Genomic DNA, 14,189 nt, shown 5'->3' with positions numbered 1-14,189 from the left:
AGGAATTTGATTGCATTTTCGTCTTTCAGGTCTTACTCTGAACAAATAACCACAGAAATAAGAACAAAAAGAAGGATTGGCAGCATCTGGGAAGGATTTGCAGGCAGTGTGAATGTCACTGTTTGATCGAGCAGGAACACTAACAAATCTACACATTATCACCTCCTACTAGAAAATTACATTTTTAGCTAAACCTGAACAGTGAAGAAGTGGGAATACAAGCCATGATGAGCAGCATGGGGTTTATTCCCAGCTCCCTGCCCAGCAGTGCACTCATTATATCCATATTTGTGAAGGCAGTTCAAGCAAAAGCTACCTCAGCACTCGGCCAGGCATTAATCCTGCCCCAAAAGCCTCCACTTGAACTTTCCAGCATTCCAGTTATTCCTTTAGTCCACAAAACCGTGAGAAATATTTCACCTGGGCACCAGCATAATTCAAAACTCCAGTCCACCTCCACCAGAGAAGACAGGCTGGCTTCCCAAAGGATTAGGCCCTCAGAGCTGATGGAAGCTGTTTGCCAAAATTTCTGCATCTCCAGCCCAGCAGAGCAGTAAAATTATGGATTTCTGTCTCAGGAAGGGTTGTCTGTCTGTCTGTCTGTCTGAGTGGTTCTAGGAAGCTCTCAAGCTCAATACATCAGGGGTGGAATGGGATGAGCTTTGAGGTCCCTCCCAACCCAAACCAGTCTGGGATTCTGGGAATTGCTGCAGTCGAAGCTGCTGCCTCACAAAGCAATATTCCTTTTGTGAGCTAAGGTCTGATTCTCTAAGCAAGATTCTTTTCCATCTTGGAATGAATTTATTTCATCCTCTATTTTTATCTATCTGTACATAGGAAAAAAAGTACAGAATTACAGAAAAATCAAAGACTGAGTGGAGACCTCAGGAGGTCTCAAGTCCTATCTCAGACTAAGAGCAGGGTTAAATTCAAATCACATGGAGCTGCCCAGGGTCCCATCCAGCTGGGATCTGAGAGTCTCCAAGAACAGGGATTCTACAGCTCCCCCAGGCCAGACATTCCCACTGGGAATGGGCTTTTCCCTTATTTCCTTACAACTTGGAGATAAGAGCAACTGGAATAATTTTTGTAACTGCTGCAAGCAAACTGCTTGAAGAGAACTGCCTCCCAAACTGTTTGCAAAATGCTGAAAAACCTTATAAATATGATCTGTTACATACTCAGGTATCTCTGGTTCCCTTCCTGCACACAGAATAAATCCTCCTTAAAGAATCTGTTCATTTTATAAGTACATTTATCCAGAATTCTTTGATGCAGTAATATTTTGAGGAATGCTTTCCAAGCATAAAAAGAGAATTAAAATCCATCCATACCTGTAATATCTTAACTGCAAACTCCCCAGGAGCAAGGTGGTTGGGTTTGCAGACCATCTGCAAGTCATTTTAGTTAAGTATCCATCAGTCTCACAGGAGATATTAAAATCCATGTCTAATTAAAAGACATTAAAAGCTTAATTAATGAGACACAATGGTTGCTACAAAAAAACCCCAAAGGCAATAATAAATGGAGTTTCAATGGAAATATTCCATCCTCACTAGGAAAATGCCCCAAAAGGAGAATGGAAAATCCTCTGGAATCTTACCTACTACATATAATTCAGCGTATCTATGGTGACATTCCCTACTTTGGTGACAACAGTACAAAGCGTTATAGAAGAAACTTCCTCTAGGTTTGGTTGCTTTCAAGTTGAAAAGAGTAACTTTGCTTACACGATTGTTCACAAGAGAATATTGGCTGGCTGGGATTTCTTCTGCTAAATTCAGCCACCAAACCACCTCCTGGGCCTCTACAGGCTTGCTTTTGTTTTTATAGATGCACAGAAATGAAATGTTGGAGCCAGCACTGGTCAGGGTCTTGGGAGGGAAGTACAGGACTTGAGCTGCACAAAAAGGGGGGAAAAGGGGAAGGAATCCATTGAGATTTGAAACTGAAGCAAAAAACATAGAGCATTTGTCAATAAATTATTATTATTATTAATTATTATTATTATTAGTCTAGTTGTATTTCTAGCTTTCCTACTTCTTAATCCCTGTGAACAACTACAGGTGCAGAAATGAGCCTTGGAGTGTCTCCCTCCACAACTGAAGTTTCTAAACTCTGATTAAAATAATCTTCAATATCCCCAGGCTACACAAAAGGAAAAAAAGGTGAAAAAGATCCATTGAGACTCAAAATTGAACCAAAAAACCATAAACATATTTGTCAATAGAAAAATATCATTATTATTATTGTTATCATCATCCAGTTTTATTTCTAACTCTCCTACTTCTTAATCACTATGAACAAGAGCAGAAATGAGCCTTGTACTGTCTCCCTGCACACCTGAAGTTTCTAAACTCTGATTCAAATAATCTTTAATATCCCCAGGCAAATCTGAATTAAATGAGCAGAAAATCACTGGAGGGTGCAGTGCAAGCAATACACAGCAGCACAAGGAGAACATAATAAAATTAATCAATCTTTTCAGGAGTTGCTGTTCCTCCTCCTCCTCCTGAAGTCAGCAGGAGATTAAAGTCTCAAAACCTGGTTTTACACTGCAATTAACACCAAATTGTAGCAGTAGTACAATCCAGGCTTAAAGACACTGAATTTTCCAAGGATTTAAAGATGTGTGAGCTCAGCCCCCATCACTCAGGGATTCAGGGAAGCTACAGGTGGAGCTGGAACGGAGCTGTTTGCAAAGATCACCCAAAGCCAGCCTGAAAATCCTTTAAAGGTGAGGTTTGCTTCCCATACTGAGAACTAAGCAGAGATTTTTAGGATTTCCCCCAAATTTCCCTTTCTCAGGCAGCAAAACAGATTTAGGATCTGTTGTTGAAGGTTTTATTAGAAAAAAAAGCTCTTTTTCCAAGGTTTAGTTCTTTCCTTGGAACTTGGTTTAAGCCCACAACACAAAAGTTTAACACAGAGCACAGGTGCCCATGTAAAGGCCCAGGAAAAGCACAGAGTTCAGAGAATTCCTGTGACAGCACAGACCAAAATATTTCCAGGTGGGGAATATTTAAGCAGAGTGTGGAAAAATACAAAATAATCAGAAAGTCAGTTTTGCACAGGGCTCAGCATTGCAAACCAAGCTGGACTATATAAAAAGTACATTTCATTTTGCTCTGGGCCTTTAGTTCAGCTACAAAACCAAAACCAGAGGTGAGAGAAAGCATTAGGAGAAAAATCTTGAATTGAGGAGAGGTTCAGTGCTGCCAACTGAAATTGGAAATGGAAAAGCTCTGAGGCAAAGAGCTGTTTCTGGGTCTGAACAGGGGCTGGTGAGGGAGTGACAGCCACGGAGGTGTGTTCTCCAGAGCCCCTAACGCCAGCCTGGCACAGGGGAGGAGCTGAGCCTCAGGCAAAGCCAGCCAGGGAGGGCAGAAGGGGAAAAGCTCCCACAGGATTTTTCATCCCAACTCATGTTCTCCAATACCAAATCCACTAAACAAACTGGGAAATCAGTTTTATTCCAAAAGCCTGCAGGTGTCCTACCTCCCAAAGTGGGGTTGTAGGGTGTGCTCCAGTCACTCCAGAACCCTGGACCACGGAGATTCCTGCTCCTCACTTGCACTGAGGATGGAGAGTCAAGTAGGGCACTGTCTATGGCCACTGAGGTTTCCAGAGCAACCTGAAGCATCTGTTGGATTATCAAAATCCATTATTGTTGTAAAATGAAACAGGAAAAGAGACAGAGGGAAGCAAAACAAATAATCTATAAAGTCAGAATTCTCCTCATGCCTTCTCTTTAAACTCAGTTTTTGGGAGTGCTGAGTAAATCGATTTACTCCTTAAGAGACAGGAGATAATGTCCTCCTATTCTACACAAGGATTTTCTAGGTTTTTAGGTAGCAAGTTGGATTAAAAAGCTTTCTCCTTTAAATTTACTGTCAATCTGAGAGTGGTAGAAGTTGCATAACTGTGGAAAACAAGTTGTATCATTATGGATTGCTAATTAACAGCTGCTTGTTATTCCAGAGCCATTTGCATGGTAGAACAGAAAAGAACCCTATTTATACAAAACTTATAAATATTAAACATAGATGTGTTACAGAACATACAGAGTGCAGAAAAAAAATGGCTTTAGACGTCACAGAATCCAGGATTTCATCCAAAGAGAAAAATGGGAGTTTGTTTGTAAGACCCAGCAGGAGATGGGGCTTCTCTCAGTGTTTACAGATGCCCAGTCCAGCTTCCCAGCTTTTCCAGCTCAGGAGAAAGCAGCGTGCTAAGCCCAGCTCCACCAGAGCAGCCATACTCTCAACCCAAGGCCAAGGAGGGTGGTGGGAACCCCGGGATTTGGGAGAGCCCCCCACCCTGGAAAGCCGAGCACCGGCGCTGCCTCACCTGGCACTCCCCGTGTCCCGGGGGAGCAGAGATCCTCACTTGGTGCTGCAGAGGGAATGGCAGCAGCACGGGGCTGGACCAGCAGAGCTTCACCTGGCCCCTCTCAGCCAGCTCCAGCTGCAGGTTCACAGGGGCCTCAGGCTTCACTGCACACAAATTCATTGGCAATTTAGCCCCAGCTTCACCCAGGACTGCTGGGTTTTACTGAGTCACAACTCTCCCTCAGAACTGAACTCAGTTCTCCTGAACTCCGTTCTCAAGAGCTGCTCTGCTGCGTGGCAGTGATGTGTAATACCCCTGCAAAAGTCACCCAGGCACTGGTGCAGTTACCAAGAAATGCTGTTTGACCTCCCACTTCCCTTAAACCTGCAGGAATTTCTTCCCTCAGGCCACAACTCTTCCCTGGTTTACCTGCCTTGCTGAAAAGAGGGAATGGGGAAGTGAGGGATGGGAGTGCTGCGAAAATTAATTTGCTCCTTAAAATGGCCTCAGACTGCACACAAGGATTTTCTAAATATTCCCATCCTTCCACAGGGATTATGGCTCTGAAAGGATGTCTCCAGGAGAGCTGCATTAGGACAAAGTAAAAAGGGGGAGTTTGGATAGTCCCATCAGGATGAAGGGAACTCTGGAGTGGGGAATGGATGGGCAATCCTTAGGATTACACTCCTTGGACAATCACAAGGAATCAAGGCCCTACTTTTACCTGTTACTGAGACCTTGGCTGGCCTTGTCCTCATTCACAGCCAAGTTTCTCCCATGGAAGAGTAAAATCCCGCTCCAAACCACTGCAGGGTGAACACCACGTGCAAAAGCTGAAGGGAAAACATCCCCAAAAATCTTGGGCAGTGGGCAGATGTTCCCTTCAAATTCCATCTGCACTGGTATCCAGCTCTCCAAGTGGTATTACTGGAATCTCACTCAGTTACACCAAAAATATCTTATTATTTTCACTGTAAATCCACCACACTAAGTCAAATTTTATTTAATTTCTACTTCTAAACCATCTCAAAGCAATTAACTTAATGAAAGCCAGCAGGGAGTGATTGGGGAGGAGGCAAACAAAGTCAGTGGCTTTTCCATCACAATTCCCTGATTCAGATCCCACTTCCTGAACACAGATAATGATGGTTGTGATGCCACCTGCTCCACTATAAGCAAATAAAATCCACATGACACAAACATTCAGAGTTTTACATTCAAAATAGTTTTAATTGAGCTAAATCTTGGCAGAACATATATGAATATTATGCATTTCTAAAACATACTTCCCTAAGCAGAGCAAACTCATTATGTCATTTTTAAATACTGGCAGACTCCAGCCTGAATTTTTAATTTCTTCCTGTAGCATCATCTCAAACCAGCAGGATGAAAAATGCCACCTCTCATCTTCCAAACAAGCCCACCCAGAGACTTTTAACTGGTTCTGTCTGCAGAGCGCATCAGTTAGGAGGAAGTTCATAAAATTCCCAAGTTTTTAAGTTAATAAGATGTTCATAAAACTTTAATTTTTTTCGCCTGCAGCTGACAGCTCCCACCTTTATGAAATCTGCCCAAATCTGCAATAACTGGGCATGTTGGATAGCAACACATATCAAATTCATCATGTCAGGAGAGTTTGAGCTTGATCAAACACAGAGGAATATTTCCCAGCTTGGAAAACGCTGGGGTTGCATGGGTGAGGAAGAAAACATCAGGATCAGAGAGCTGCTCGGGAAAATGGGTGGGAGCATTTGCTAAGCAACTTTTGGAACAGCTTTTTAAATTTAAGTCCTCAGCAACATGGCCAGAAAAGCTCCACCACTGGCCCAGTCCTGGGCACAGAGAGCTCCTGATTAGAATGGAAAAAACTACAACTAACCAATTTATTGCCTGCCTGGGCCCTGCTCAGTGTGGTTTGCACTGGAGCCCAGACAGGGATTAGGGAGCTTTTCCTGTCCTGTCTGTGCCCCCTTTCCCAGCAGAGCCGTGCTGCTGCTGCTGTTTTCCATGGACACGGGGTTAAAGGCTGCTTACCTATGTCCGTGGGCTGCAGTGACATCGGAGGGGACCCCAGGGCTGTGCCACCAGCCACCACCTCCAGCCACAGGAGGTAGGTGTGGTTGAGGCTCGGGGAGGCCACCGGGCACTCACAGGTGTCCTGCTCCCTGCAGTCACACCGAGCCACCCTCACTGTCCCCTGCAGAGAGCTCGTGGATGCAGCTCCCTGGGACAGCTCTGATCTACAGAGGGACAAAGCAAACCAGGGAACAAAACAATGAAATCTTTTCTTCTCTATCCCAATAGGCTTGTCCATCTGGATATGGTTTATTGATCAGAAAATAAAATCAATTAAGGTAAAAAAGTAGTAATTGTAACCTATTGCTTTAACTTTGCTGCTTCTCCCTTTTTAAATGGTTTCCAAGTAATGAACACAATTCCCTTAAAGTATTCCCAGATCTTTTCTAGGCACACAATGTTGTTTTACCTTCCCATGGCAGCTCCCTGCCATCCCAAAAGAGATGAATTTCTACTTCCCATTCCTGAGGCACCGAAATAATATCAAAACAATTAAATGTTCCTTCCAGCTCCTGCTACAGTTAATCTTTACAGGGAATATTATAATCATGGAATGGGTTGGGATGGGAGGGACCTTAAATCTCATCCCACCCCAATCCCGTGCCAGGGACAGGGACACCTTCCACTATCCCAGGCTGCTCCAAGCTCCATCCTTGGACACTGCCAGGGATCCAGGGGCAGCCACAGCTGCTCTGGGCACCCTGTGCCAGGATCTCCCCCCTCTCACAGGGAACAATTCCTTCTCAATCTCCCATCTAAATCTTTGGTACCAGCAGTTCCCAAAGGATTCTTCATTGCCACCTCTACTCTTCAGGCTCTTCCAGAGATCCACACTGATGGAGTTCTGCAGGTATCCAGTGACAAAGGCCTCCCTAAGGCTGGGAATTCAATAGTGCAAATAATTTGTGGCCAAATTTCTCACAGCAGCAAAGCCAAGACAAATCCTGACAGTTCAATCACCTCGGATTCTTTCCTGCTTTTGACTTTTTCATCCTCACCCAAAAAAAAAAGCTCCTGTTTTGAATTGTTCTGAAGTGATTTTGGAGTTATTTCTGTCCAGTAAGGGTTTTGTTTTACTAATTCAGAGAAAGAAATGGAAATTCATAGAATCAGAGCCTTTTTCTGGTTCATTTTTCAAACGGTTTTATAGCTGGCATGACTTACTGGAACCCTCGGATTCAGGGAGGGCAGAGATCTCTGCACTGGAGGAGAGGGAAGGACAAGATTTGGTGCTTTATTTTTTGGGTTTAGTCCATTTGTTATCTGGTCCATTTATCTGAGTGCAGAGCACAGGGAACTGGGCATGATTCACCAATCCCATTTCCATATCCTGCCCAACTTAGAGAGGAAAAGGTCAAAAACTGAGGATTTATGGAGGATGGGAAGAGCTCATGCAAAGCACAGGCTGGGACTGCAGGGAAACCACTCCTGGATCATCCCAGCACCACTCCCCTCATCCCTCACTGAGCTTTGTGCATCCACCTTGGGGTTGGGATACCCTGAGGCTGGAAAATCATGGAATTTCAGCAGCACTGCCCTCCCAGCCCTGTGCTCTGCAGGAACAACCCCAAGCAGGTCCGTTTCAGGGTATGGTTTACGTTCATTAATGCTCCAGACAGTCAATCCTGACATTCCTAAAATAATTCTCTCCAGGACTCCCAGACTTTGGGACACAGGAATTATGCTGATGGTATCTGGCAGACACAGAGCTTTTCAGTTACTTGGAATCATTTTGTTTTTCTACATGTGGCTCCACTGGTTTTTCCTGAATTTCCTTTCAAAGACTTCGCAGAATTTTCTTTGAAGCTTCCCTGCCTTCTCCTGTTGCTCACAAGATTTTATTGGTCTCCAAAAGCCACAATCAGTCCATAAAACATGTATTTTTTCTTCAAACCATGTCTTTGATCTGATCTAACTGGAAAGTGGTTACCACCACCCCAGCCCCTCATCATTCCTAATATTTCAATTTTTAACCATCAAAATGAGATTGTCTGCACCAAAAAAAACCAGTGTAAAGGGAGAAAAGTGCTAAAGAGCTCCTCTTCTGACTTATTAGCCCTCGCAAGCTGAGGAGGTCAGTGGCTCCTCCACTCCAAACCCTGTCACAGAGAGTTCTTTTAGCCAACACCTTGGAAAACCTCGGAGAAAAAAACATTTAGGAAGTCCTAAATGTTTTATATTTATATTCAACCCTCTTCAGAAGGTGATGCTTCTCCTGCTAATTGCATCTGTGGCCCCATGGTGAACTTGGAGACTTTCAAATAGATGCTGCAAAATGTCCTGACTGGATTTCAATCCTGTTCTTGCAATTGAAAAGAAAAAGTAAAACTTATTTTAGGAAGAATTACATAAATTTCTACGCTTGCTCTCATTTCAGGGAAGGTCCATCCCAAGCAGGTGGTTCTGAAATAGGGTCACCATTGGAACCCTGCTGTCATTATTCCTGTCATTATTCCTTTTCAAGCACTGCCTTTATTAGGAATGGATGGAGAAAAGCTGTCTGGGGGTTCCAGGACTTTCCATAAACATTTTCCAGTGTTTTTGATAAATGGTAGCTCCAGAAAAATACTTATTTGAAGAAGCTGCCGCATTAAACTGCAGCAGATCTGAGGGCTGCTGAGCTCATAAATCTCTAATGAAAGGTTGGTTTTCTCTGGCTGGAGAGGCTCAATGTACAACTGATGCACTTAAGGCAAATTGCATGATTTTTCCTTAAAAAGCACGGAAATTTAGTCCCAGAACTGAAGGAGAGCCTCACAGGTACTTCAAGTAAGTCAAAATACGAGTGCAGCCTCATGAGCTCAAAGGGCAAATGATAACCAGTGCTCAAAATTAAACTGGGAGCACTCCCCAAGGTTCCAGCTCCTGGAATTAACCATGGGCTTTAGAGCATTCCTGGAATCACACAGCTGGGAAGATGTTTGGTAGACAATTAACCCAACTTGCCAAACGAAGCTTTGGAATAACCTTTTCTCCCCCAAAACCCCATCATCTCCCTTACTTAAGCCTCTCACACAGCCCTGCCATGGGCAGAACAAAACATTCCCATCCCTGATACCATTTCCAAGCAGGAAAACTGTGGATGTGGTAAATCAGAGGTTACTTCTCTAATGCTGAAAAAAACAAAAGCTGTGAGAGACCCAAGGTTTTGTGTTGTAGGTTCCTCTGGATCATTATTTTTGTGCATTGCCCTGTATGTGAGAATCCTGGCTGGATCTCCAGACTCCCAGGGAGAAACACATGCCAGGAATGCATATTTTTAAAACTGGGAATGTTTTCAAGGTATTTTGGCTCGGGAATAAAATGTTAAGGTATCAGAGAGCCAACAGGGAAAGCTGTCACCTTCCCAAAGTCTGAAATGCTTGTGCCTGCTCTTCCCTCAGAACACAGGGACCCTAAAAGGAAAATAGCAATGTGGGATCTGGGGAGGGAAATGAGTGCTCCAAGGTTTTGCTTTGTTTCTCATCTTTGCAGCAAAGAGGAATCAAACAGAGACTCTGGTGAGTCCATAGGGCCTGCTCTCCTAAATTGCACGGCACTTACCGAATTCCCTTCCTAACACAAAGAACCTCTTCATCCCAGCTGGGGCTCCAATCTGCTGGCATCCCAAAAAAAATTCAATATAGAGATTACTGCACTGGGACCACTGGCAAAGCTTTTCCTATTGCAGCTGAGCCTGGATGGAGCAGAGCAAAGCCAGAGCTGCTTCCCCCACAAACACCCATGGAATGGTATTTTGGGAATCAAAGTCATGAGGAACACTGGAAATGGGAACCCACTTCACCAAAATAGGATTAAAATATTATGTCAGCTAAACAAGCATATTTATTCCTGGATAATACACTTGGTTTCTACCCTGACTACAGGGATGATTTGTGCCAAATGGTATCTGGCTGGTTAGGAAGTCCTCCCCTATAAATTCAGCTAATTCAACTATTTCGGCTTCTCCTGTTTGCCAAGGAAATGAAGTCTGGGTGTTTATACCAACCCTTCAAATCTATCAAAAAATCAGAAATCAATTCAGAAAGAAACAGAGTGGCTTCATGCAATCAAACAGATCTTTTGATAAGCAATGTACACAAGACCTGCCCACCCCACAGCCAGGATGATTCCATCTCTCAGCATTCCAGGGAATATTCACCACAGTGACAATGAGATGAGAGCAGCATTTGCCATTGGATTACGCTGAAGTACCACACTTACTTCAAGAGAGACAATATTATGGTCAAAAGCAAATAAAAAGCAGACCCAAGACTTTAAAATTAAGAAATTCTAACAACAAAGATACTTTAAGAAGTCAATGCTGATTTCATGAAAACATTTTAAGAAACATGGGAAGGGCAGAGAAGGGGGACTCTCCATTCCAACCTTTTTCATTCAAAGATACACAAACTTTCCATATGGTCCAGGATTACTTTTAGACAGGACAAAGTAAAATCTGCGAAGCTAAAGCTCCCACCGTGCTGGAAGCTGAAATGCTGCTGCTTTAGAAAATGCTTTCAGATTTTCAGGCAAATTTAACAGAGCCTGTACTTACCCAGAGTATAGAAGATTAACCTTCAGGTCATCTCTCAGGTCCAGCTTCAAAAGCTGCAGGTTACAAACTAACAGGTCCAGCTTGCCTCTAATCCTACATTCCACGTTCCAGCTCCAATCTGGGCAAAAGAAAGGGATTACACATTTCTGAGCTGTATTAAAACAAAATAAAACAACAGGATAGAACTCACTCACAAAGAGAGGACAAGGAACAGATATTGATGAAGGTGAGGCTGCAGCACAAATGGGAAAATATTTATGAATAATCCAAGTTGGGCACCTTAAACACTTCCAAGGCTTGCAATCCATGTGGTCCTGCACTGTCATGATTAAAGAAGGAATATTTTTAACCTGGATTTAGGGACAAGGCTGCAGGGTGAAGAAAAATGAAGCTGATGGTGGTCATTGTGTCCTGGGAAGTGGCACAGCCTCAGTGTGGCTGTACTGGGGATGTGTGAAATGAAATTCTATCTACTGAGGTCAATGAGATTCCTGGCAGCAGGATGCCAGCTCCGTGTTCCTCAGACAGGAGGAGGGAAAAAACCTCGGGAAAAAAGATCCTAATCCATGTACAGATATTTACTGCATATTTATTATTTAAAGCACCATAATTCATGTAGAAATGATGCCATTTGCTCTCCATCTCCCCTGCCTTCTGATGGAGTTTAAAGCCCATATCCACCAAAAATATTTAAAATATTCCTCACAGTGTCTAAACTCCTTTGAAGATCTGGGTTTATGTCCTCTTATGCAGTGCTCTATATTTTAATTACAATTCCCCTGGAAAGACAGCCAACTTTTTCTTCCCCTTTTGAAACTCTGCTGTACAATTCCCTCCATCTTCCACTACATCCTGAGGAAGGATTTTACCACGCTGAGGAAGGATTTTACCACGCTGAGGAAGGATTTTACCACACTGCCTTGCCTGCCCGAGATAGAAGTGAATTCCCATTAATCCAACCCACCCCTCTCCTCCCAAACAACAAAAAAACCTAAATATTTTAAGAATTAACTTCTTGTGCCCTTGAGTGCTAAACCCACCTATTTGCTGATGAGCAGAGATATTTATTTCTGAAGGAATAAACTTCCTTGCCTGCATGCTTGCTCTGTACAAAGAACAGCCAATGTTGCTGGCACTCCAAAGGCAACACAGAAAACTTTCTTCATTCATTAAAGACTTGGTTTTGGGTGTTCCAAGTTCTCTCCTCAGACCAGACCAGCTCCCAGCTGAGAAAGGGCTCAGAAAGGTCTCATTCAGCAGCACACAGGGCAGTGTGAAGTTCCTGGGAGGAACTGGATGGACCATGCAATGGGCAGCTGCCATCTGAAGGAAGTCTGCAAATATAAAGGGAAAAGCATTGGAAATGAAAGTTCATATTATTAAACAGTACAAAGGGAGTGGCTGATGTCATGGAGAAATGCATTCATTAGGTAAAAATCAGGTGGTTTCCATGGGTTGTTCCCTGAGGTAAAGACAAAATTAATAAAAACATCCCCTCTAGGTAAAGACAAAATTACTAAAAACATCCCCTCTGACTGGTGTCACAGGTGACAGATTCCAGCCTTTTACCCCAACCTCACTGCACCCAAACTTTTGTTTTCTCAATTTCTTGAAATAGGTCAAGGCCAAAATTGTAGGTGAAGCATCTCTTTGACAGAAATTGCCTTTTATTAACCAAAAATCCTGAACTGACGGGAATCCTAAACTGGGTATGAGCCTCATCTTCCCATGCAGTGCTGGAACAGATTCCCTCCAGCTCTTTTAAAACAGCTCCATTTCAATAAAAAAAATAATCCTGTTTTAAATATAAAACACAGTCCCCACTGTAACTCTTAAATAAAAAAGGACAATATCACTGTGGGTGCAACTGCACAGCCCCAGGGCATTATCTGGGAAATGAGAGGCAGGAAAATGATCATTTTTCCCATCAGACTTGGATCCTTCCAAATAAAACCACTCTGAGCACATTTGTTGATAAGTCATAGCTTGACCTGTGCTCGCAATGGCTCAGAGAAGGATGAGCAGGAAACAACTTCCTGTAAAACACTCTGTGAATTCAAAGATTAAAGCTCTACTTGCAGCAAGGCACAGGGCCATTTGTGCACTTTGCATTCAGCTCTTTGCTCAGGAAGGGCAGAAATTTTAAGCAGTTCATTAAATAGAAATTAACTGATGCTCTATGCCTTGCAATAGCCAAAATAAGATACACCAGAATATTTCTAGCACTGTTTGATTAATAGCACAGAGCATGAGCTAAATAATACCCAAATATGCACGGAGAGCTTTTAAAAAGCTGTTAAAAACAGGAGATGCAGTGTGTTATTCTGCAGAGCGTTCTGCTCTCTCTCCACACGGATTTCGTGCTGCCAGACTCCTGCGGGGCTCTGCTCTTCCCTCCCCTCCCACGGAACAGAGTTTGTGCCTCTGTGAATCCCGGCTTCATTAGGCCTCCTGCAGGAGGCAGTGGAGCAAACAGACTCTCAGGCCATAATCCACGATTAAAAAAGGGACAAACAAGTGCCATGGAGCAGGACAGCGAAGCAACACTGTCCCCAGCTCCTCTCTTTTTCTCAGGAACTTCCCCCTCATGTATCACAGATCATCTCCAGGGATTAATTAAATCTTATAAAGTCAAAAATGTGCTCAGCTCCCTTCTTCAGAAATGGACAAAATAAAGTCAAAATGACCCAGAGGAAGCCATGACTTGTAGTTCTGTCCCCAGAGCAGCAGTGTGGCTGGGCTAACAGGGCCATCAGATGGTGACAAACTGCTCTGAATCCCAGGAAACCTCCCTGGAGCATCCAGGTTTTCCAATTAAAGCTACTCAATCTGTTTAGATCACAAAGGGTATTTAAAAGAATGTCAACGATGCAATATTTGATACTGAGTGGATAAAAGAGTACAGATAGCAAGATAAAAAGGTGTGTATGTATATAAAAAGGTGCCTATATCTAATGATTTCTTCATCTTTTTCATTTATATTTTGTAAAGATGACACAAATTTTCAAAATAACTTCACTGGATTACAGGGTCTGCTTTCTCCCTACGCATCATCATCAGAAGTATTTAAATAGTTCTTATTAGAATTAAAAAAAAAAAGAAAAAAGAAAGGCAAATACCAGCTGTCCCTGCACAGCAGATGCCAATATTGTCCGAGGCATTTCCCAATCAGGAAAGCAGTTTATTAATCCAGCATTTGGAGTGAGCTGAGCACCCTTTGGCAGCCCTGTGCCCATGGAAGCAG

At 43.2% G+C, this 14,189-nt stretch overlaps 1 protein-coding gene across 7 annotated transcripts in view; it reads right to left on the bottom strand.

Annotated features, from left to right (window-relative positions):
• Nucleotides 1-14,189, bottom strand: part of LEPR (leptin receptor) — a 29,529-nt gene that overhangs the window by 11,405 nt on the left and 3,935 nt on the right. For 6 of the 7 annotated variants that reach the window (XR_001864158.1, XR_001864157.1, XM_017740815.1 and 3 more), the window contains exons 3-9: nt 11,986-12,279; nt 10,946-11,063; nt 6,367-6,572; nt 4,351-4,496; nt 3,499-3,643; nt 1,604-1,900; nt 1,335-1,449 (exon numbers count right to left, since the gene is read on the bottom strand). Coding sequence is in view for 5 of the 7 variants with exons in the window: in XM_017740815.1 (XP_017596304.1) it covers nt 1,335-1,449; nt 1,604-1,900; nt 3,499-3,643; nt 4,351-4,496; nt 6,367-6,572; nt 10,946-11,063; nt 11,986-12,279 (1,321 nt within the window). In the remaining 2 variants the exon portion in view is untranslated. The remainder of the gene's footprint in view (nt 1-1,334; nt 1,450-1,603; nt 1,901-3,498; nt 3,644-4,350; nt 4,497-6,366; nt 6,573-10,945; nt 11,064-11,985; nt 12,280-14,189) is intronic. The other variant, XM_017740807.1, reaches the window with a different exon arrangement.

The sequence above is a fragment of the Corvus brachyrhynchos genome, unplaced genomic scaffold, assembly GCF_000691975.1.
Source record: "Corvus brachyrhynchos isolate BGI_N302 unplaced genomic scaffold, ASM69197v1 scaffold280, whole genome shotgun sequence".
Taxonomy (NCBI): domain Eukaryota; kingdom Metazoa; phylum Chordata; class Aves; order Passeriformes; family Corvidae; genus Corvus; species Corvus brachyrhynchos.
This window is presented reverse-complemented; position numbering and strand designations above follow the sequence as displayed.